Source organism: Oncorhynchus tshawytscha, linkage group LG06 (assembly GCF_018296145.1).
Source record: "Oncorhynchus tshawytscha isolate Ot180627B linkage group LG06, Otsh_v2.0, whole genome shotgun sequence".
In the NCBI taxonomy this organism is placed as follows: domain Eukaryota; kingdom Metazoa; phylum Chordata; class Actinopteri; order Salmoniformes; family Salmonidae; genus Oncorhynchus; species Oncorhynchus tshawytscha.
In genome coordinates this window covers 54,218,103-54,244,012 of record NC_056434.1, presented here as the reverse complement: position 1 = coordinate 54,244,012, position 25,910 = coordinate 54,218,103, and the positions used below count along the sequence as shown (strand labels likewise).

Sequence of the window (25,910 nt, the reverse complement as noted above, 5' to 3'; positions counted from 1 at the left end):
GACTAACTACTTCTTAGCTCTTTAGTCTAACTGTGTTGTCTTATTGTTTTTTGTCTTCCCAGTAAAATCCTGTCCTGCACTGGTCAAGCCTCTGAACACCTCAACTCATACCTCATACCCTCATTCAATCACTGCTGTGATCCCTTTCCAACATGGTGTAAGTATCCCTCTCATTCCCCTTCCCCATAATATTGTACTATACATGTCTTTATTAAATGCTTTAGGTTAAAATAATTAGGGGTTGCCAATTTTTTTAAAACACACTTTGCTGTGCTTTCCACGCCAATACTGTGGGTCTCCCATCCTCCTCAATGTTTCAAGTCACCAGCCTCCACTGGTGAACGCATCCCCAGTTTGACACCCCCTAAAAAATATTGTTAATTCATGACGGTATCTTATGGAGCTAGGAAGATATTAGGTGACTTGGTGAGAGGTATCAGTAGCTTCATTAGGCATAATTTAGGCCTGAATCACTCCTGATACAGTCTATGGAAAGATGAGACTCTCATGAACACGATGACACCCACAAGCTCCATGGGACTCGTCTGAAGTCGGTACCGCCGATGTGCCAACTTCTGTCTGTAGTGTCCGCTTCGTTTGGACTACAAACTAATGTGACCTCACTATGAAAATAGGAAACTCTCATGACGGTGTCAAGGGACTTGTCTGAAGATAACCTGGTTCCGGTTGAAAAAAAATCATGAAAGCAGTTTTGTGCCCCCCCAATGTCATGAACTTTTAGGAGTTAAAGGGATACTGCAAGATTCTGGCATTTAAGCCCTTGTTCTACTTACACAGTTAGAATAACTTTTGGATACCATTTTTATGTCTCTGCGTGCAGTATGAAGGAAGTTAGCAGTAGTTTCGTGAGCCAATGCTAACTTGTGTTAGCGCAATTACTGGATGAAGCAACTCTCATTGCCTCTTTAAGTGCACTAATGGGAATACAATTTAGGATTATTTTTGTTCTGATTGGTGAAAAAGGTACGGGGTAAACTGGATGGAGATCAAAGGGTAAGGATGGGAAATTGGAGGAGGGGAGGAGTGAGGGAGAGAAGAGAGGGAGGAGGCAGAGAGTGCTGGAACAGCAGAAACCAGCTCCTGGAGCACACAGGAGCGATAGTGTCTAAGTTTGGGCCAGATTTCCAAACACCCAGCCAGATAGACATATCTTTTTTCCCCTCCTCGGCTTCTGTCTCTCTGAGTTGCATGGTGGCACTAAAGATACCAGAGTGAAAAAGTTTAAACAACAGCTATTCACTTAGTCTGGGAATCAATGAGGCATCCAGTAGAGGCACATAATGTAGGAGATTTAGGAATATGAGTTGTCAGTAATGAGACCTCCTGTCTCTCTGGTGAAGGGGCGGCAGGGTAGCCTAGTGGTTAGAGCGTTGGACTAGTACTCAGAAGGTTGCAAGTTCAAACCCCCGAGCTGAAAAGGTACAAATCTGTCGTTCTGCCCCTGAACAGGCAGTTAACCCACTGTTCCTAGGCCGTCATTGAAAATAAGAATTTGTTCTTAACTGACTTGCCTGGTTAAATAAAGGTAAAATAAAAAATAAAAAAGGAGGGATGAGATGGAAGGATGGCAGGAGGATGTTGATGAGAAAGTTGAAGGTTGTACATTGTGGGTAATGGCAGCTTCGGTAAAAAGATCAAACAACTACAAAAATAAGGGAATGGGAGGGGGAGGCAGATGAGAGGAGGATGAGTGTGGGCAGCTGACCTTGTTACAGGCTAATTCCTGGACAGCCTCTCTCTCTTCTCTCCTGCCAAGACCTGCAACTTTAGCACTATACTCTCAATCTCCTTCCCTATCTTCATCTCCTCTCTTCTTATACCCTTCCATATTTCCTCTGTGTTCTCCCTTCCTCCCTCCCCCCGCTCCCTCCCTTTCCCCATCTCTCACTCATCTCCGCCTCCTCCTCACTGTATTAAACCCCTGGCTGCAGTGAAAGCTGCTCTTTCTGACTCCCCTAATCTGTCCATTTGTTCTTCAACCTTCAGCTCTGATATACACTCTTACTCACTCCTTTTTCCTCCTTCTCTCTCCCTCCCCGGCTCTCTCTCTCCTGCCCAGCTCCTTTCTCTCACTCTCCCTCTCCCCCATCCCACTCTCCTCTGTGGATCACAACCCTGCTTTAGATAGCTTTAATTTCTTCTGCTCCTCAAAGCTGAGTCTTAGCACATGAACTTCTGAAGTGGCTTGAGCCCTTCTGGTATCTTTAAGCGCCTGCTTGAATACTAATACTCTATTTCAGGAAGGAAACTTTGCTCAGTACAGTTTGCACTCTCCATGCCACTCTCAGGGCTGGATATGGGACAGTTTTATATAGTACTTATAGGGTGGATTCTTTAGGTTCTTTAGACCTCAGGCTCACCTCTGTCACTCAAAGGGAAACTTACTAAATCAAATCAAATTTTATTTGTCACATACACATGGTTAGCAGATGTTAATGCGAGTGTAGCGAAATGCTTGTGCTTCTAGTTCCGACAATGCAGTAATAACCAACAAGTAATCTAACTAACAATTCCAAAACTACTGTCTTATACACACAAGTGTAAGGGGATAAAGAATATGTACATAAAGATATATGAATGAGTGATGGTACAGAGCAGCTTAGGCAAGATACAGTAGATGGTATCGAGTACAGTATATACATATGAGATGAGTATGTAAACAAAGTGGCTAGTGATACATGTATTACATAAGGATGGAGTAGATGATATAGAGTACAGTATATACATATACATATGAGATGAATAATGTAGGGTATGTAAACATTATATTAGGTAGCATTGTTTAAAGTGGCTAGTGATATATTTTACATCATTTCCCATCAATTCCCATTATTAAAGTGGCTGGAGTTGAGTCAGTGTGTTGGCAGCAGCCACTCAATGTTAGTGGTGGCTGTTTAACAGTCTGATGGCCTTGAGATAGAAGCTTTTCAGTCTCTCGGTCCCAGCTTTGATGCACCTGTACTGACCTCGCCTTCTGGATGACAGCGGGGTGAACAGGCAGTGGCTCGGGTGGTTGTTGTCCTTGATGATCTTTATGGCCTTCCTGTAACATCGGGTGGTGTAGGTGTCCTGGAGGGCAGGTAGTTTGCTGCGCCTTCTTCACGATGCTGTCTGTGTGAGTGGACCAATTCAGTTTGTCAGTGATGTGTATGCCGAGGAACTTCAAACTTACTACCCTCTCCACTACTGTTCCATCGATGTGGATAGGGGGGTGTACCCTCTGCTGTTTCCTGAAGTCCACAATCATCTCCTTAGTTTTGTTGACGTTGAGTGTGAGGTTATTTTCCTGACACCACACTCCGAGGGCCCTCACCTCCTCCCTGTAGGCCGTCTCGTCGTTGTTGGTAATCAAGTAGTTTAATGGCCACTGTTGTGTCGTCCGCAAACTTGATGATTGAGTTGGAGGCGTGCGTGGCCATGCAGTCGTGGGTGAACAGGGAGTACAGGAGAGGGCTCAGAACACACCCTTGTGGGGCCCCAGTGTTGAGGATCAGCGGGGTGGAGATGTTGTTGCCTACCCTCACCACCTGGGGGCGGCCCGTCAGGAAGTCCAGTACCCAGTTGCACAGGGCGGGGTCGAGACCCAGGGTCTCGAGCTTGATGACGAGCTTGGAGGGTACTATGGTGTTGAATGCCGAGCTGTAGTTGATGAACAGCATTCTCACATAGGTATTCCTCTTGTCCAGATGGGTTAGGGCAGTGTGCAGTGTACTAAGATGACTAGCCATGTAAACCAAGTTTTCTAACTATTGCTTAGAAAGGACACCTGATAAAGGCTCTTTAGCTAAAATGTTGTCAAATAAATCTGCAACAAGGAGAGATGTTTGTGGAACTTTCTTTTCCATGTTGTAAAGACATGACCATCGACCAAATCCTTCACCCCGTACACTAAACATCTTGTTCTAACTCTGACCTACTCTAAGGTCAATGGAAATACTGTAACTTTCTTGGTTGTCATTTCAAAGTGCTATGGACATTCACAATGTGACTATTCATGTGTGTTTTTTGAAGTCGCAGGTCTTGGGTTTGGCAGGAGGGCTGTGAACTGAGAGAGATAGATTAGCCCGTCTCAATCCATTATACCAGTTGAACAATTCCAATTGTTGCCTGACCACATCGCTATGTACCGAGCATACACTCTCTCCACAAACCATTAAACTACTTCTGTCTCCCTCTATCTATCCATCTCTCTTTCTATTTTCCCCTCTCTCTCACTATCCCATCAGCTCTCTACCCTCTCCATCGCTCTCTATTTTCCCGCTATCCTCTATCCTCTTTTCCCTTCTTTCACTTGGCACATTCCCGTCTCATTTGTAATTCAGATTTCACCCTGACAGTGTTTGACCACCACAGAAAGAGAGCGAGAGAAAACATAGGCTGTCCAGGAATTAGCCTGTAACGAGGTCAGCTGCTCACACTTATCCTCCTCTCAAATGCTTTTCCCTCCCTCCTTTTCCCTCCTTTTTGTAGTGCTTGATTTCTTCACCGCAACTGTCATCACCCACAATTTATGACCTTCAACTTTCTCATTAACACCCTCTCCCCATCCTTCCATCTCGTCCTTCCTTCACCGGAGAGACAGGAGCTCTCATTACTGACACCGGCAATTTACTGCCAAACTGTCCACCGCTTTCTTCATCTCCCTCCTTTACTCCCCACCTCTCTCTGTCACTCCTGTTTTGTTTCTTCTTCTCTTCATCTGAACCTGTTAGTCTATCTCTCTAAATTCTCTTAGCTCCATCTCACAATCTCTCTCGCTTCCCCTTTTTCCCTTTCTCTCTCCCTCTCTCTTTGTCTCTCTCTTTGTCTCTCTCCCTCTCTTTTTCTCTTCTTCTTTACATAATATCTAAATCTGTGTTCCCCAGCCCGCCCTCTAGCTCCTGGGTCCTCTTTCTGTCTGTGAGTGTAATGGTTGAGGTCGGCAGTAGGTTGCATGGCTCCTGTGTCTGTCTGTGTGCATAGGCACCTGAGTAATGGAGCAAACGGAGCAGCTGCATCCCCACATTCAAATTAGAACAAATTAACTGCCTCGTTCAGGGGCAGAACGACAGAATTAAGTTCTGTTGTGAGAACTTAGTCCACTCTTCCACCAAGGCACCTGTAAGTTCCCAGACATGCTCAATCGGTTTGAGATCTGGGCTCTTCGCTGGCCATGGTGGAACACTGACATTCCTGTCTTGCAGGAAACCATGCACAGAACGAGCAGTATGTCTGGTGGCATTGTCATGCTGGAGGGTCATGTCAGGATGAACCTGCATGAAGGGTACCACATGAGGGAAGAGGATGTCTTCCCTGTAACACACAGCGTTGAGATTGCCTGCAATGACAACAAGCTCAGTCAGATGATGCTGTGACACACCGCCCCAGACCATGACGACCCTCCACCTCCAAATCAATCCCGCTCCTGAGTATAGGCCTCATTGTAATCACTCAATCCTTCGACAATAAACGTGAATCCGACCAGACAAATGAAGAGCACTTTTTTCCAGTCCTGTCTGGTCCAGCAACGATGGGTTTGTGCCCATAGGCGACGTTGTTACCGGTGATTTCTGGTGAGGACCTGCCTTACAGCAGGCCTACAAGCCCTCAGTCCAGCCTCTCTCAGCCTATTGCGGACAGTCTGAGCACTGATGGATTGTGCGTTCCTAGTGTAACTCGGGTAGCTGTTGTTGCCATTTTGTACCTGTCCCGCAGGTGTGATGTTCGGATGTACCCATCCTGTGCAGGTGTTGTTTGACATGGTCTGCCACTGTGAGGACGATCAGCCTACTAAAGGTTGCACCTTAGCAGAAAACTGCATGTCCGATAGCTCGTGGGCTGTCAGAGATGGTCGCCTCGCTTCGAGTCCTAAGGAAACTATGCAGTATTTTTTTAAATATAGAATTTCTTACATTGTTACCCCAGGAAATCTGAAATCTTATGACATACTGCCGGGAAGAACTATTGGATATAAGAGCGACATCAACTTACCAACATTACAACCAGGAATACGACTTTCCCGAAGCGGATCCTCTGTTTAGACCACAACCAGGACAATGGATCTAATCGCAGAAGTCGACCCAAAACAGCGGCGCCACAGAAGGAGCAGACGGAGTGGCCATCTGGTCAGGCTCTGTAGACGTATACATTGCCCACTGCTCCCAAGTATACCACTCGCCAGTGTCCAGTCTCTTGGCAGCAAGGTAGACGAAATTTGAGCAAGGGTTTCCTTCCAGAGAGACATCAGAGATTGTAATATCCTCTGTTTCACGGAATCATGGCTCTCTCAGGATATGTTGTCGGAATAGATTCAGCCACCGTGCTTCTCCATGCATTGCGCCGACAGAGAGAAACACCTCTCTGGGAAGAGGAAGGGCGGGGGTGTATGCTATATGATTAATGACTCATGGTGTAGTCATAACAACATACAGAAACTCAAGTCCATCTGCTCACCCGACCTAGAATTCCTTCCAATCAAATGCTGGCCATATTACATCACAAGGGAATTCTTGTCAGTTATCATCACAGCTGTGTACATTCCCCCTCAAGCAGACACCACGACGGCCCTCAAGGAACTTCACTGGACTCTACGTAAACTGGAAACCATATATCCTGAGGCTGCATTTATTGTAGCTGGGGATTTTAACAAAGCAAATTTGAGAACAAGGCTTCCGAAATTCTATCAGCACATTGATTCTAGTACTCGCTGGGGTAATACACTAGATCACTGCTACTCTAATTTCCGTGATACATTTAAAGCCCTCACCCGCCCTTCCTTTGGCAAATCCGACCACGACGCCATCTGGCTCCTACATTTCTCATAGGCAGAAACTCAAACAGGATGTACCAGGGACTAGAACCATTCAACGCTGGTGTGACCAATCGGACTCAAGATTCAAGATCTCAAGATTGTTCTGTTTCGATCACACAGACTGGGATATGTTCCCATCAGCCGCAGAGAACAACATTGATCTATACTCTGTCTCGGTGAGTGAGTTAATAAGGAAGTGCATTAGAGATGTTGTACCCACTGTGACTACCCTAACCAGAAAACGTGGATGGATGGTGGCATTCGCAAAAAACTGAAAGCGCGAACCACCACATTTACCCATGGAAAGAGTTCTGGAAATATGGCGGAACATAAAACAGGCAATCAAACAAGCAATATCCCAGTACAGGGACAAAGTGGAGTCGCAATTCAATTGCTCAGACACGAGACGTATGTGGCAGGGTCTACAGGAAATCACAGACTACAAAAAGAAAACCAGCCACGTCACAGACACCGACGTCACGCTTCCAGACAAACTAAACACCTTCTTTGCCCGCTTTGAGGATAATACAGAGCCACTGTCAAGGCCCGCTAACAAGGACTGTGCCTCTCCTTTGTGGCCAATGCGAGTAAAACATTTAAACGTGTTAATACTTGCAAAGCTAATGGCCCAGACAGCATCCCTAGCCGTGCCCTTGGAGCTTGCGCAGACCAGTTGGCTGGTGTGTTTACAGACATATTCAATCGCTCCCTATCCCGGTCTGCTGTCCCCAAATGCTTCAAGATGGCCACCATTGTTCCTGTACCAAAGAAGGCACAGATAACTGAACAAAATGACTACCAGTACTCACTTCTGTCAACATGAAGTGCTTTGAGAGACTAGTGAAGGATCATATCACCTCCACCTTACCGGCCACCCTAGACCCACCCTAGACCCACCCTAGACCCACCTCAATCACCCTAGACCCACTTCAAAGAGGAACCTCAAGAGGAATATCTATGTAAGAATGCTGTTCATTGACTACAGCTCAGCATTAAACACCACAGTACCCTCCAAGCTTGTCATCAAGCTGGAGGCACTGGGTCTTAAACCCGCCCTGTAAAATTGCTTTCTGGACTTTCTGAAAGGCCGCCCCCAGGTAAGGTAGGAAACAACATCCCCACAAGGGTGCGTGCTCAGCCACCTCCTGGATTCCCTGTTCACCCACGACTGCGTGGCCTTGCACGCCTCCAACTCAATCATCAAGTTTGCAGACGACACAACAGTAGTGGCCTTGATCTTGATTACCAACAATGACGAGACCCTGTGGAATAGGTGAGGGCACTCAGAGTGTGGTGTCAGGAAAACAACCTCTCACTCAACGTCAACAAAAGGAGATGATCGTGGACTTCAGGAAAAAGCAGAGAGCACCCCCCCATCCACATCGAAGGGACAGCAGTGGAGATAGTGGAACGTTTTAAGTTCCTTGGCGTACACATCAGACAAACTGACATGGTCCACTCACACAGACAGTGTGGGGAAGAAGGAGCAGCAGCGCCTCTTCAACCTAGGAAGCTGAAGAAATTTGGCTTGTCACCGAAAGCATCCTGTTGGGCAGTATCACAGCCTGGTATGGCAACCAGGTTTTACTGTTTACTTGAGCAATCTAAGATGGAAGGGAGTTCCATACAATCATGGCTCTATACAATACTGGTTGCTTTCTTGAATTTGTTCTGGATTTGGGGGCTGTGAAAAGACCCCTGGTGGCATGTCTGTGGTGGGGTACGTGTGTGTCAGAGTGGTGTGTAAGTTGACGATACAAACAATTTGTAATTTTCAACACTAACGTTTTTAATAAAAAATAAGAAGTAATGCAGCCAGTCTCTCCTTTACCTGTAGCCAAGAGAGACTGGCATGCATAGCATTGATATTAGCTCTCGGATTACAGTGAAGAGCAAGACATGCCGCTCTGTTCTGGGCCAACTGCAGTTTTTCGGTGTTCTTTGCAGCACCTGACCATTTGACTGGGTAATAATCAAGATAAGATAAACTAGAGTTTTCAGGACTTGCTTTGTGGAGAGAGATGTCAGAAAAGCAGAGCATCTCTTTATTACGGACAGATCTCTCACCATCTTTACAACAATTTAATTCATGTTTTGACCATGACAGTCTAAGGTAACACCAAGTAATTTATTCTCAACTTTCTCAACATCCCATTTTATTCATTATCAGATTCAGCTGAGGTCTAGAACCAGTGTTATTATTTGTACCAAATACGATGGTCTTAGTTTTAGAGGTGTTCAGGACTACTAAATAAGGTGCCACACATTCTAAAATTGAATGCAACTCTTTGTTTCACTAGCTGTAGTTGTTGAGGGATATACGGTTGAACCATAAGCATACATAGACACACAGGCTTTGTTGAATGCTATTAGTAAAAATAGAAACGAGTAGAGGGCCAAGGGATCTGCCCTGCGGTAGACGACACTATACATGTTTAACATTAGCGAAGATTCTATTAAATCAAATCAAATTTTATTGGACAAAACACACATGGTTAGCAGATGTTAAGGCGAGTGTAGAGAAATGCTTGTGCTTCTAGTTCTAATTCTTCTAATTCTAATGCTTCTAATTCTCTCCTTCTCTCTTTCTTTCTCTCTCTCGGAGGACCTGAGCCCTAGGACCTGAGCTCCAGGACTACCTGACATGATGACTCCTTGCTGTCCCCAGTCCACCTGGCCATGCTGCTGTTCCAGTTTCAACTGACCTGAGCCCTAGGACCATGCCCCAGGACTACCTGACATGATGACTCCTTGCTGTCCCCAGTCCACCTGGCCATGCTGCTGCTCCAGTTTCAACTTCCACCTGACTGTGCTGCTGCTCCAGTTTCAACTGTTCTGCCTTATTATTATTCGACCATGCTGGTCATTTATGAACATTTGAACATCTTGGCCATGTTCTGTTATAATCTCCACCCGGCACAGCCAGAAGAGGACTGGCCACCCCACATAGCCTGGTTCCTCTCTAGGTTTCTTCCTAGGTTTTGGCCTTTCTAGGGAGTTTTTCCTAGCCACCGTGCTTCTACACCTGCATTGCTTGCTGTTTGGGGTTTTAGGCTGGGTTTCTGTACAGCACTTTGAGATATCAGCTGATGTACGAAGGGCTATATAAATACATTTCATTTGATTTGATTTAGTTCTGACCGTGCAGTAATATCTAACAAGTAATCTAACAATTTCACAAAAACTATCTTATACACACACAAGTGTAAAGGAATGAGTAAGAATATATACACAAATATATGGATGAGCGATGGCCGAACGGCATAGGCAAGATGCAGTAGATTGTATAGAGTACAGTATATACAGTACATATGAGATGGGTAATGTAGGGTATGTAAACATTATATAAAGTGGCATTGTTTAAAGTGACTAGTGATACATTTATAACATTCAATTTTTAATTATTAAAGTGGCTAAAGATTTGAGTCAGTATGTTGGCAGCAGCCACTCAATGTTAGTGATGGCTGTTTAACAGTCTGATGGCCTTGAGATAGAAGCTGTTTTTCAGCCTCTTGTTCCCAACTTTGATGCAACTGTACTGACCTCACCTTCTGGATGATAGCAGGGTGAACAGGCAGTGGCTCGGGTGGTTGTTCTTCTTGATGATCTTTTTGGCCTTCCTGTGACATCGGGCGGTATAGGTGTCCTGGAGGGCAGGTAGTTTGCCCCCGGTGATGCTTTGTACAGAACTCACTACCCTCTGGAGAGCCTTATGGTCGTAGGCGGAGCAGTTGCCGTACCAGGCGGTGATTCAGCCGGACAGGACGCTCTCGATTGTGCGTCTGTAAAAGTTTGTGAGTATTTTTGGTGGCAAGCCAAATTTCTTCATTTCAGTTTTTACGTGATGTGTACGCCGAGGAACTTAACTTTCTACCTTCTCCACTACTGTTTTCCATTGATGTGGAAAGGGGGGTGCTCCCTCTGCTGTTTACTGAAGTCCACAATCATCTCCTTTGTTTTGTTGACATTGAGTGTCAGGTTATTTTCCTGACACCACACTCCGAGGGCCCTCACCTCTTCCCTGTAGGCCGTCTTGTCATTGTTGACTTTCTGAAAGGCCGCCCCCAGCTAAGGTAGGAAACAACATCCCCACAAGGGTGCGTGCTCAGCCACCTCCTGGATTCCCTGTTCACCCACGACTGCGTGGCCTTGCACGCCTCCAACTCAATCATCAAGTTTGCAGACGACACAACAGCTGGTCTGCACATGCTCTGAGGACGTGGCTAGGGATGCCGTTTGGGCTGGCAGCCTTGCGAGGGTTAACACGTTTAAATGTTTTACTCACGTTGGCTGAGGTGAAGGAGAGCCCACAGGTTTTGGTAGTGGGCCATGTCCTCAAAGCATGCAAAGAAGTTGTTTAGTTTGTCTGGGAGCAAGATGTCGGTGTCCATGACGGGGGTGGTTTTCTTTTTGTAATCTGTGATTGACTTTAGACCCTGCCATATACATCTTCTGTCTGAGCCATTGAATTGTGACTTTACTTGGTCTCTATACTGATGCTTAGCTTGTTTGATTGCCTTGCGGAGGGAATAGCTACACTGTTTGTATTCGGTCATGTTTTGGGTCGCCTTGCCATGATTAAAAGCAATGGTTCGCACTTTCAGTTTTGCTCGAATGCTGCCGTCAATCCACGGTTTCTGGTTGGGGAAGGTTTTAATAGTCACCTTGGGTACAACATCACCGATGCACTTGCTAATTAACTCGCTCACCGAATCAGCGTATACATCAATGTTGTTGTCCGATGCTATCCGGAACATATCCCAGTCCATGTGATCGAAGCAATCTTGAAGCGTGGAATCAGATTGGTCAGACCAGTGTTAAGCAGACCTGAGCACAGGCGTTTCCTGTTTTAGTTTCTGTCTGTAGGCTGGGAGCAACAAAATGAAGTCGTGGTCAGATTTGCCAGAAGGAGGGCGAGGGGAGGCTTTGTGTGCGTCGCGGAAGTTAGAGTAGCTATGATTCAGAATTTTCCTTGCTTTCAGATTAGCCTTGTTAAAATCCCCAGCTACAATAAATGCAGCCTCAGGATATGTGGTTTCCAGTTAACATAGAGTCCAATAAAGTTATTTCAGGGCCGTCGAGGTGTCTGCTTGAGGAGGGGGGGGGGGATATACACAGCTGTGATTATAATTGAAGAGAATTCTCTTGGTAGATAACGCGGTCGGCATTTGATTGTAAGGAAATCTAGGTCAGGTGAACAAAATTACTTGAGTTTTTGTATGTTGTTATGATCACACCACGACTCGTTAATCATAAGGCATTTACACCCCCTTCCTCCTTTTTACCAGAGAGATGTTTGTTTCTCTCGGCTCGATGCGTGAAGAAACCGGGTGGCTGTACCGACTCTGATAACGTATCCCGAGTGAGCCCTGTTTCCATGAAACAGAGATTATTACAATCTCTGATGTCTCTCTGGAAGGCAACCCTTGCTCGAATTTCGTCTACCTTGTTGTCAAGAGATTGGACATTGGCAAGTAGTATACTCGGGAGCGGTGAGCGTTGTGCCAGTCTACGGAGCCTGACCAGAAGACCGCTCCATCTGCCCCTTCTGTGGCGCCGTTGTTTTGGGTCGCCTACTGGGATCTGATCCATTGTCCTGGGTGGTGGTCCAAACAGAAGATCCGCTTCGGGAAAGTCGTATTCCTGGTCGTAATGTTGTTATGTTGACGTTTCTCTTATATCCAATAGTTCTTCCCAGCTGTATGTAATAAGACTTAAGATTTCCTGGGGTAACCGTATAAGAAATAATACATAAAAAACAAAATACTGCATAGTTTGTTAAAGAACGCAAAGCGAGGCAACCATCTCTGTTGGCGCCATCCCCCGTCTGTGTTTAATTAGATAGATTGCTCTGAAATCATGAAATGGCACAGGTTGAAAAGCCATAACATATACATTTTTTTTAAACAACAGGTTATGGTAAAAAATATCAAATTCTGCACAAGTTGCTACAATCTTCTTATGATCAATGTCTTTCAACCAATCATCTGTCATTTGTGTCAGTGCAGTACATGTTGAGTCCCCTTCTCTATAATTCTACTGTTCATTTGTTTACATAGAAATAGCATTTGTATGTGGTGAAACACAATGTTTTCAAAAAGTTTGGTAAAAGTCAGCAGCAAGCTGATTGGTCGGCTGATTGATTGGTTACCATTTTTGGGTAACGGAATAACTTTGGCTTCCCTCCAGGTCTGAGGACACATTTATTTTTGCAGACTCAGATAGAAAATATGACACAAAGGAGTGGCAATATAGTCCCTTACCATACTTGTCAATACCAGAGGATTTCTTATTGGTTGATGGAGAATAATATATATTTTTAAACGTCATCCACACTAACTTTAGAGAATTAAAAATGACAATGCTTTTCTTTCATTATTAGTTATTTTATGCATGAAAATTATTGCTCTCAGTTGTTGCTGATATTTCATTCCTAAGTTTCCCTACTTTGCCAATGAAATAGTTATTAAAGTAAATGACAACATCAAGAGTTTACAATGTAGCCAAGCTGTGTTTCTATGCACCTTTGAGCCAAATGAAAAATTACAGGATATTTGTATCTTGATAAAACAGCTCTGCTTGCCTTGGTAAGTAAAATCGACCAAATAAGCCATTTCTACCATATTTTCAGTCAATGAATATGCTTGTTGAGACTACACTTTTGCTGTTCCTCATACTTTCATGATTTTTCTGTTTCTTCACGATTTGTTGTCAAATACAGTACCAGTCAAAAGTTTAGAGACACTACTCATTCAAGGGTTTTTCTTTCTTTTTACTATTTTCTATATTGTTGAATAATAGTGAAGACATTAAAATGATGAAATAACACATATGTAATCATGAAGTAACCAAAAAAACAAATCAAAACATATTTTAGATTCTTCAATGTAAGCACTTTGCACAATCTTGGCATTCTCTCAACCAGCTTCACCTGGAATGATTTTTCAACAGTCTTGAAGGAGTTCCAACATATGTTGATCAATCATCTCAATTGGATTGAGGTCGGGTGATTGTGGAGGCCAGGTCATCTGATGCAGCACTCCATCACTCTCCTTCTTGCTCAAAACAGCCTGGAGGTGTGTTGGGTCATTGTTTTGTTGAAAAACAAATGATTGTGCAACTAAGCGCAAACCAGACGGGATGGCGTATCACTGCAGAATTCTGCGTTAGCCATGCTGGTTAAGTGTGCCTTGAATTCTAAATGAATCACTGACAGTGTCACCAGCAAAGCATCCCCACGTCATCACACCTCCTCCTCCATGCTTCACGGTGGGAACCACACATTCAGAGATCATCTGTTCACCTACTCTGCGTCTCACAAAGACATGGCGCTTGGAACAAAAAATCTCAAATTTGGACTCATCAGAACAAAGGACAGATTTCCACCGGTCTAATGTCCATTGCTTGTGTTTCTTGGCCCAAGCAAGTCTCTTCTTCTTATTGGTGTCCTTTAGTAGTGGCTTCTTGCAGCCATTCGACCATGAAGGCCTGATTTACACAGTGTCCTCTTAACAGTTGATGTTGAGATGTGTCTGTTGCTTGAACTCTGTGAATATATTTTTGGGCATATATTTGGGCTGCAATCTGAGGTGCAGTTAGATCTAATTAATTTATCTTTTGCAGAGGTAACTCTGGGTCTTCCTTTCTTCTGGTGGTCCTCATGAGAGCCAGTTTCATCATAGCGCTTGATGGTTTTTGCATCTGCAATTGATTGTTGTCTTCACTTTTATTATACAATGTAGAAAAGAGTACAAATAAAGAAAACCCTGGAATGAGTAGGTGTGTACAAACTTTTGACTGGTACTATTTATATCTGCCAAAATAACCTATTTTGTTAATTATAATACTATATTATTTTTATGTGAACATAATCAATGACCAAATTTAAATGCAAATTCCAGATTGCATTTTCAAGTTGACAGTTTTGTTCAATGCCCTACCAGAACAAAACTTCCATATTCCGAAAGAAAATGAATATAAGATAAATCAAGGCTCACTTTTGTACGTTATTGTGATCACATTCTTTGTGGCAAAAACAAGATGAAAACAATGTGCAATTAAACAGTGCTTTTTCTTAACCTACAAGTACAAAATTCAAATCCTTATTGGGTAAACCAATATTATCCCTCCATTTTCGATTTAATTTCCTCATTGTCATGAGTTATCCTGCCCACGTTCTTAACAGTTTGCCTGTGAATTCGTCACTGTAGTTGGGATTGTCAGGGGAGGTGCATCATATTTTTGAGAGTCACAGAGTTGGTTCTGGATATGTCAATCGATCATTATGGGTGGTATTTTCAAGAAAAGGGGCGGGATTCACAGGTTTGGTAGGGTTTCAGACCTGTTAAATAATTATTATTGTTGGGATTTTCAGGGATGGGAGTATATTAGTAATCTAGTCACTATTTTTCAATCTAATTAATTGTAGCAAAATCTGAGAAAATGTGTTGTGTTCTGTTCATAAAAATGGATTCTTCATAAAAATTGCAGGATATTTTTATTTATTTTTTAATGCTAATATTTTCTATGGTCCCCCAGATCCCTCCACCCTCCCAAGCTTTTGCACCCCCACCGTCAGACAAAGTTAGGCACCCTTGTCTGTGTGTGTAATGCTTGAGGTTGGTAGCAGGTTGCATGGCTTCTGTGTCTGTCGGTCTGTGTGTGTGTCTCTGTGTGTGTGTGTGTGTGTGTGTGTAATGCTGGAGGTTGGTAGGAAAAGACCTAAACAGGTATTTTGCCAAACAGAGACGACTAGGCACTCTGACAGTATAGTTGATGTTGAGAGGGTCCTAGGGCAAGGAGAGGGAGATCTCTCTCTCTCTCTCTATTTATCTCTGTCTCTCTCCCCATCTCGTTCTTTCTCTCACACTATCCCGTACACTCTTTACTACAGACAGTGTATCCATGTCACCTACTGTACAGTACAGCTTCATCCTTCAATCCTTTTCCGTCTCTCTTACTCATTCACTCTTTCAGGCAATAGTGGAGGCTCTAGGCTTCATATCTTCATAGTGGCAGACAGCTGACTAGTATGCTGTGAACTGTCTCAATGGCACCACTTGTACTTACCATGGCACTACTGGCCTAAAACGAATAGCCTAGTGCTATTAAGGGCCAAACTTGAGAGTGAAAACAGAGTTAGCCTACTTCAAGAAAACCCCACTTAATTTTCCTCTGATTGCAAACCTCTCTCGGGTAGTGTTTCAGAAGTGATCTGTTAGAGGGGTGCTTGAATAAGGAAGTCTGCTTCCTCCTAAACAAGTAATTACCACTACTCAGCGTGCATGATGGGAAAGCACTGTCAATGTACATGTATTACTGTCACAGAGAAACTGGCTGTGGAGTACTAGCTATAAACAGTACAGCTCAGAGAAATATGAGTTTACCATAAACTGAAATGAAGCTGGCAATATAGCACACCCAAAAGTCTCTATCTGTAGTGCTGAAACATCATCTTTCTGTGGTTTGTGTTTGTGTGTTCTCTGCTGCTCACCTCCCTGCTCACACAGCTGCTGGGCAAGTGCGTCCTTGAAGATGATCTGTCCTCGATGTGTAGCAGTGGCCCTGAGAGAGAGGGATGGTGATAGAGAGAGGGACGGGGATAGAGAGAGGGACGGTGATAGAGGGAGAGAGACAGAGGGAGATGCAGAAAGAGCATTAAGTCAAAGTGTGCTGAGGGTAAAGATGAGACTATCAATATAAAGATGAACTTTGAACAGATGCCTTAATTCACCAGTAGATTTTTTTTTAAATGGTGTATGTCTGTCTGTATGTGTTGAAGTGCCGCCTTTAGCCTTTTGGGGCCCCTCAGCAAGATTTGATTGGGGGCACTCCCCTACCTCAGAGGCAAAACGTTTTAGTGTCCCCCAGTGCTTTGTGAACTGGGAAGTGCCGGAACAAAAGGTGGGTGACCATTTCATGAAATTCTGCATTATTTTAGATAACTGGAGACTTTAACATAATATTTTTTTATAACTCACAAATTATCAAAATGACGGGCTACTTTGACACAAACAAACTGAGAATCTGAAATCAAGAAAAACAATCTTGTATCCATCAATAGCCTGGACTTAGGTGTGTGGAGACACACATACTGTACATTATGAGGAGGAAATTATAGTCCTAAAAGAGATTTCCAGTGATTGGCTGATGCGCTGGTGCTAAAAGCTTTATGTCTCTCTTGTTTTACTTTGTAAAATAATGTGGTTCGCTCAATAGGCCTATTTGGCAGCCTACATACTGATTAGTCTTTTCTTTTCAACCTGATACATTTGCTTTCCAACCTGTGTTTTCCCGTAACTGTATTTCAAATATTGCGATGCCTGTTTTGACTGCATGCTATTCAATGACCGATTTGCTGCATGTTCCCGACTGTAGGCATGCCTTGTGACTGGGCTACACACAATCCACAGCTAGGCATACATTCTTTTTATAAGCCATTGATCATCTGTGGTTAAATGATATGCCTACTCCCGGTGTAGTATTTTGAATGATTAAATGTATTTCTGAACAGATAGCAGTAGTTCCATAACAATTGATCAGGGGTGCTGCGACACTTCCAGCACCCTGCCCACCAAAGTACAATGCTGGAGAGATGAGAGTTGCAGACTCATGTCTATCAGAGCAGAGTGAGGGAGAGAGGTCATAGAAAGACACCTCTCTCACCACAGCCCAATGCGTTGGTATAGACTATAATAGACTATATAGACTATAATTTTGCACAAACCATAAACCCAAGGCCTGGCCAACACGAATCATTTCTTAAAATATCAGGCATGTTTTCATATTATGTTTTTCAAAGGGGCAGGAGAATCACAGAGGGGTCAACTTGAAGTAACACTAATGGCTTTTATTCGAATTTTTACATTGCAAACGTTGACAATTATTTTTCATGCCACAAGACACCGGATCCTGGAAATTGGGTTCTGGAACAAAATTGTAAAAAACTGAGAGGATCTGGCTCAAGTTAAGCACTGTTGCCCCTCTCTTGGCAGTGGATGATTTTTTTCAGTGTTAAAGTGAATTTCCTGCAATTATACATATTACAAAGTGAAAGTGTTTTGCAACTCTTCACATTTTGCCATGGGGCAGAGAACATTTTGCAGTTTTAAAGAAACGGTCCTGTAAAAATCTCACCTTTAAAAGTCCAATGTAGCTGTTTTTATCTCAATATCAAATCATTTCTGGGTAACAATTAAGCACCTTACTGTAATTGTTTGAAATTAAAATGGTCAAAAAGAAACAAAAATTGCTTCTTAGCAAAGAGCAATTTCTCAAGCTAGAATTTTGCTTGGACTGTCTGGGAGTGGTCTGGGTGGGGAGGGGAAAACTGAAAACTAGCTGTTATTGCAGAGAGGTTTCGAACTCTCTCTTATTGGCATATAAAATCAATTACTTGTTGATGTCACCAGGGAGGCCAAAACTCCATCCCATCAAAACAGACTGAAATTTCAGGACTTCTTTCAAACAGCTCTTACACTAAAAGGGCATTATCATAATTTTCACAATTTCACAGAATTATCCCAACCTCAGTGTGGAAATATATATGAAACACAGGAAAAAAATCACATTTTTGACTTTACTTTGAAAGTTTGTATTCTTATATCTTTATTGTTCGATATAAAAGACACCAGCAAATCAGCTCAAAGTGATTTTGATTTTGGAAATCTGTTCCAAGGTATTCCCATGTGTAATAGAGAGATGTAGTCCCTTTGAAAATATTCACAACCCTAGACTTATCCACGTTTTGAATTTAATATTATAGTCATTTTTTTGTCAACGCTCTGACATTAAAAAATGTTAACAAGATTTTTATAATGAATGGAAACACAAATACAGTGCCTTGCGAAAGTATTCGGCCCCCTTGAACTTTGCGACCTTTTGCCACATTTCAGGCTTCAAACATAAAGATATAAAACTGTATTTTTTTGTGAAGAATCAACAACAAGTGGGACACAATCATGAAGTGTTAAGACATTTATTGGATATTTCAAACTTTTTTAACAAATCAAAAACTGAAAAATTGGGCGTGCAAAATTATTCAGCCCCCTTAAGGTAATACTTTGTAGCGCCACCTTTTGCTGTGATTACAGCTGTAAGTCGCTTGGGGTATGTCTCTATCAGTTTTGCACATCGAGAGACTGAAATTTTTTCCCATTCCTCCTTGCAAAACAGCTCGAGCTCAGTGAGGTTGGATGGAGAGCATTTGTGAACAGCAGTTTTCAGTTCTTTCCACAGATTCTCGATTGGATTCAGGTCTGGACTTTGACTTGGCCATTCTAACACCTGGATATGTTTATTTTTGAACCATTCCATTGTAGATTTTGCTTTATGTTTTGGATCATTGTCTTGTTGGAAGACAAATCTCCGTCCCAGTCTCAGGTCTTTTGCAGACTCCATCAGGGTTTCTTCCAGAATGGTCCTGTATTTGGCTCCATCCATCTTCCCATCAATTTTAACCATCTTCCCTGTCCCTGCTGAAGAAAAGCAGGCCCAAACCATGATGCTGCCACCACCATGTTTGACAGTGGGGATGGTGTGTTCAGGGTGATGAGCTCTGTTGCTTTTACGCCAAACATAACGTTTTGCATTGTTGCCAAAAAGTTCAATTTTGGTTTCATCTGACCAGAGCACCTTCTTCCACATGTTTGGTGTGTCTCCCAGGTGGCTTGTGGCAAACTTTAAACAATACTTTTTATGGATATCTTTAAGAAATGGCTTTCTTCTTGCCACTCTTCCATAAAGGCCAGATTTGTGCAATATACGACTGATTGTTGTCCTATGGACAGAGTCTCCCACCTCAGCTGTAGATCTCTGCAGTTCATCCAGAGTGATCATGGGCCTCTTGGCTGCATCTCTGATCAGTCTTCTCCTTGTATGAGCTGAAAGTTTAGAGGGACGGCCAGGTCTTGGTAGATTTGACGTGGTCTGATACTCCATCCATTTCAATATTATCGCTTGCACAGTGCTCCTTGGGATGTTTAAAGCTTGGGAAATATTTTTGTATCCAAATCCGGCTTTAAACCTCTTCACAACAGTATCTCGGACCTGCCTGGTGTGTTCCTTGTTCTTCATGATGCTCTCTGCGCTTTTAACGGACCTCTGAGACTATCACAGTGCAGATGCATTTATACGGAGACTTGATTACACACAGGTGGATTGTATTTATCATCATTAGTCATTTAGGTCAACATTGGATCATTCAGAGATCCTCACTGAACTTCTGGAGAGAGTTTGCTGCACTGAAAGTAAAGGGGCTGAATAATTTTGTACGCCCAATTTTTCAGTTTTTGATTTGTTAAAAAAGTTTGAAATATCCAATAAATGTCGTAACACTTCATGATTGTGTACCACTTGTTGTTGATTCTTCACAAAAAAATACAGTTTTATATCTTTATGTTTGAAGCCTGAAATGTGGCAAAAGGTCGCAAAGTTCAAGGGGGCCGAATACTTTCGCAAGGCACTGTATATCTTGATTAGATAAGTAGTCAATACATGTTAGAATGACCTAAGAGCTTTGCACACCTGGATTGTACAATATTTTTCCATTATTATTTTAAAAATTATTCAAGCTAAGTCAAGTTTGTTGTTGATCATTACTTGACAGCCATTTTCAAGGTTTTGCCATAGATATTCAATCCGATTTGAGTCAAAAATGTAACTACTAACTTTAACAACACTTTAGCCACTCTGGAACATTCAATGTCGTCTTGCTAAGCAACTCCAGTGTATATACTTGTGTTTTAGGTTATTGTCCTGCTGAAAGATGCATTTGTTTCCCAGTGTCTGTTGGGATGTTGCCTGTGCTTAGCTCTATTTCTTTTATTTGTGTCCTAAAAAAACTCCCTAATCCTTACTGATGACCATAACTTGATGTAGACACCACCATGCTTGAAAATATGAAGAGTGGTACTTAGTAATACGTTGTGGTGGTTTTGCCCCAAACATCACGTTTTGTATTCAGAACAAAAAGTGAATTTCTTTAGTGGCTTACTGCAAACATGTTGCATGTTTTGGAATGTTTCAATTCTGTACAGGCTACCTTCTTTTCACACTGTCTATTAGATTAGTTTTGTGGAGTAACTACAATGGTGTTGGTCCATCCTCAGTTATCTCCTATCACAGCCATTAAACTCTGTCACTGTTTTGAAATCACCATTGGCCTCCCTGAGCAGTTTCCTTCCTCTCTGACAACCTAGTTATGAAGGGTGCATGTATCTTTGTTGTTTCCATCAAAAGTGTAATAAATAATTGCACCATGCTCAAAGGGACAATCAATGTCTTTTCTTATTTTTTACCATCTGCCAATGGGTGCCCTTTGTGAACCACTGGAAAATCTCCCTGGTCTTTGTGCTTGAATCTGTGCTTGAAATTCACTGCTCTCCTTAGGGACCTTACAGATAATTGTAAGTGGGGAGTACAGAGATTGGGTTTTCATTTAAAAAAAATAATCTATCACACTATTATTGCAGACAGAGTGAGTCCAACTGTTTATGTGACTTGTTAAGCACATCTGTAATCCTGAACTTATTTAGGCTAGCTATAACCAAATGTTAGAATATTTATTGACTGAATACATTTCGGCTTTTCATTTTTCAATCATTTGTAAACATTTATGCGGTACGGTGTGTAGATTTAGTGACACAAAATCTCAATTGAATCCATTTTAAATTCAGGCTGTAACACAACAACATGTGGAAAAAGTCATGGGGTGGGAATACTTTCTGAAGGCTCTGTATTTGCGATTATTTGCAAATGTAAGCAAGTCTACAATGTAGTCTACAATGTGTAAAAAGGGTTATTGGAGTGCTTTGTGTTTGGCATTTTGGACAGTAATGGTCTTAAGGTTTTATACCACATGGTGAGGAGATTCCCTAAGTACAACAAAGGCATGAGGTCCATGGGACTTGAGATGCATCTCGTCAAGAGGTACAGTAACTAAAATGTCTATTGTCCAGGTCTTTATTATGTGTCAGCACTTGTACTGTACACCCTTGCATGTTAACTAAACTAAAACACTTTTACTTTCACTATAATTGTATCTTAAATACAGTTAATACAGTTCATTCTAACCTCTGTTGCTCAAAAGTCAGCCGAGTTCTCGCTCCCAGATAAGTGGTGTAAGACAGTAGGCCAAATGACCAGACAGAGCAGAGATGTGGTATAAGACAATGTAATACAGCTCACACGTTGGTATAAGACAGCAGCAGCTGGAGTAGAGAATGACACACCAGAGAGCAGGATGTGGCATAGAGACTACAGTGTAAAGAGATACATGATGTCACGATGAGTCATAGGGTGGTGACCTGACCTGCTTCTCGTAAATGAGTACCCCCAGGAAAGACACTGATACAAACACATGCACACAAACATATCAAATGCCCTTAACAAGATCCAGCTTGACAACATCCTTATGGGCAGTCAATTGTTGGTATCACAGATACTGAGATTAAAGTACACTGCATGACCAAAAGTATGTGGACATCTGCTCGTCGTACAACTCATTCCAAAATCATGGCCATTGATATGGAGTTGGTCCCCCCTTTACTGCTATAACAGTATCCACTCTTCTGGGAATTCTTTCCAGTAGATGTTGGAACATTGCTGCGGGGTCTTGCTTCCATTCAGCCACAAGCAGTAGTGAGGTCTGGTGCTGATGTTGGGTGATTAGGCTTGGCTCACAGTCAGTGTTCCAATTCATAGATGGGTTTGAGGTCAGGGCTCTGTGCAGGCCAGTCAAGTTCTTCCACACCGAACTCGACAAACTATTTCTGTATGGAACTCACTTTGTGCACTGGGGCATTGCCATGGTGAAACAGGAAAGGGCCTTCCGCAAACTGTTGCCACAAAGTTGGAAGCACAGAATCGTCTAGAACGTCATTGTATGCTGTATTGTTAAGATTTCCCTTCACTGGAACTAAGATACTTAATCCGAACCATGAAAAACAGTCCCAGACGATTATTCTTCCTCCACCAAACTTTACAGTAGGCACTATGCATTCTGGCAGATACCATTCTCCTGGCATCCGCCAAAGCCAGATTCATCTGTTGGACTACCAGATGGCGAAGCGTGATTCATCACTCCAGAGAATACGTTTCCACTGCTTCAGAGTCCAATGGTGCAGAGCTTTACACCACTCCAGCCGACGCTTGGCATTGCATATGGTGATCTTAGGCTTGTGTGTGGCTGTTTGGCCATGAAACCCATTTCATGAAGCTCCCGATTAACAGCTATTGTGCTGACTTTGTACTTGTACTGCAGTATCACAGCAGGCCCATCAAATCTACTGTCCCTGTGTGTGTGTGTGTTGTGTGTGTGTGTGTGTGTGTGTGTCTTTAAACTAATCCGTACTTGCTATTTACAAGATGTAATAACTTCCAATCATGTCCCAAATTAATCCTCCCTGGGCCAAATGAAGACATTACTGAAAACATTACAACTTTGGCGCTGATCCAAATAGAGAATCACTCTCCCAGACACTCAATAAACTTGATATGCACGCACGCGAACACACAAAAACACAAACACTCTGGGCTTGTCAGAGAGGTAATTGCGGTCAAAATGAAAGACCCACTGAAATACTTCCTCACAGTCTAGTAGGGATTGCATAAGTGAGACATATTATCGCTGTTCTCTAAATGAAACAATTGTAGCAGGGCTGTGTGGAAACTCCATTTGTCACTGTCACTCCACAACACGACACAGCAATCTCCAGGACAGACTCCTCTTTTCTCCCTCAACACACTCTGTCAAGATGACATGGCATAGCACAACGAGACACAACACCGTGCAGCACAACAGAGAGAAGAGAAGGGCAGTGGAGAGGAGGAGAGAGGAGGAGAGAGGACAGCAGAGGAGAGAAGCGGAGAGAGGAGAGGAGGGGAGTGGAGAGAAGCGGAGAAGAGGGGAGGAGAGAAGCAGAGACCAGAGGAGAGGAGGAGAGCAGAGGAGTGGAGTGGAGAGGAGAGGAGGAGAGGAGAGGCATTTCTTCTCCTGCAACCCTCTTCCACCCCATATCTCCTCCTAAACTCCTTGCCACCCCACCTCACTCTCTCTCCCTTCCTTTTGCCCCCCCCCATAGAGACTGTGGTTTTTATGGGTGTCAAAGTATTTACATCATTAATCTCATCTCATGAATAATGAATACAACCCCTCATTCATTAATAACGAATCCATGTTGCTGAGGTGATGGTGGGGAGAGACCACACACTTAATCTTATTCAGACATCTAAATTGGTTAAACATTCATTTGGATTTGTACGTGTGTGTGTGTGTGTAGGCATGTGTGTGTGGTATTTTCATGAATAAATTATGTGTGGTGATGAACAGCGGGTGGGGATGTAGGAACAAGCCTCTTTAATATTTACTAAACAGAAACACAGAGTCAGGTTGCACTAACTAACAAGACATAAGAGCAACACAGCATAGCACAGTGCTCCACAACCTGCACAAAGGTTATGCAAATATTCCCTTTAGAAGTCTGTATATCTTTAAATCAGGTTGGGAGAGACACACAGAGAGAGACAGGCAGACGAGGAGAAAGGAGTTTAGCCCCTCTGTCTATCTGAGCAAGGAGAAGAGTGTGTGATCGGTGCAACTCCACAATTGCGTCTGTCCTGTCGGTACACTCTACTGGAACCTCAGTGTGTGTCTCATTACAGGACATACATACTGTACACACACACACACATACACACTTACTGAACACCTAAACATTCATTTGAATGTATTTGGGAGGGAAAGCAATTAAGGGCTCAAACATCTCAGAGTGTATGTGTGTGCGTGTGTATGAGTGTGTGTGCATGCGTGTGTTTGTCCTCCTCTGATTGTAGAACAGGAAAATCAATAGCCAAGGCACAAAGAAAAATGGGTTGCACATTGACCTAAAGGTGAGTTTGGCTTTTTTTATAACCAGGTGTGTTTTTGATGTAAATGGCTTGTTTTATTGAATTGTCCAGACAGTTTTTCAGAAGAAGTTGATCTTCTGAAAAAGAGTGTCATTCTCTCATTAGTGAAGGGGGTGCAGATCGGAGAGAAGGGGGACGAGGAGAGGAGGATGGAGAGGAAGGAGGAGTGGGCATTTCAAAATAGTTGAGAAGAGAAAAGAGAGACGTATGAATTAAGTTGGAAGGAAGGAGGGGTAGATAAAAGGTAGGGAAGAGGGGGAGAAACGGAGGACAGGGGGATGGAGAAGGAGGTAAAGATAGTGTATACAGAGGCGTCATGCCTCTAATATACAGTGCATTCGGAAATATTCCAATCCTGGCCCTTTTTCCACATTTTGTTATGTTACAGCCTTATTCTAAAATTGATTAAATACATGTTTTCCCTCATAAATCTATACACACCCATAATGACAAAGCCAAAACCAGTTTTAAGATTTTAGAAAAAACAGAAATACCTTATTTACGTAAGCATTCAGACCCTTTGCTACGAGACTCGAAATTGAGCTCCTGTTTCCATTGTATCCTGTTTCCATTGATCATCCCTGTGGTAACTTCAATTGATTGGACATGAAAGTCAAACAGCTGTCTATATAAGGTTCCACAGTTGACAAGGCCCTTCTCCCTCGATTGGTCTGTTTGGCCAGGCGGCCAACTCTAGGAAGAGTCTTGGTGGTTCCAAACTTCTTCCGTTTAAGAATAATGGAGGCCATTTTGTTCTTGGGGACATTCAATGCTGCAGACATTTTTTGGTACCCTTCACCAGATCTGTGCCTCGACACAATCCTGTCTCGGCATTGAAGGTCCCCAAGAACACAAAAATCAAAAAACCTGTTTTCGCTTTGTCATTATAGAGTATTGTGTGTGAGATTGCTGAAAACAAATAAATGTAATTGTTTTTAGAATAAGGCTGTAATACAACAAAATGTGGAAAAAGCCAAGGGGTCTGAAAACTTTGCGAAGGCACTGTATATACAGTGGGGCAAAAAAGTATTTAGTCAGCCACCAATTGTGCAAGTTCTCCCACTTAAAAAGATGAGAGAGGCCGGTAATTTTCATCATAGGTACACTTCAACTATGACAGACAAATTGAGAAAAAAAATCCAGAAAATCACATTGTAGGATTTTTTATGAATTTATTTGCAAATTATGGTGG

At 42.8% G+C, this 25,910-nt stretch overlaps 1 protein-coding gene across 1 annotated transcript in view; it reads right to left on the bottom strand.

The window, feature by feature from the left end:
• LOC112232479 (reelin-like) overlaps positions 1–25,910 on the bottom strand; it is a 288,334-nt gene that overhangs the window by 136,548 nt on the left and 125,876 nt on the right. Inside the window, exon 4 of the mRNA XM_042323405.1 lies at positions 16,305–16,375. Coding sequence (XP_042179339.1) covers positions 16,305–16,375 — 71 coding nt within the window. The remainder of the gene's footprint in view (positions 1–16,304; positions 16,376–25,910) is intronic.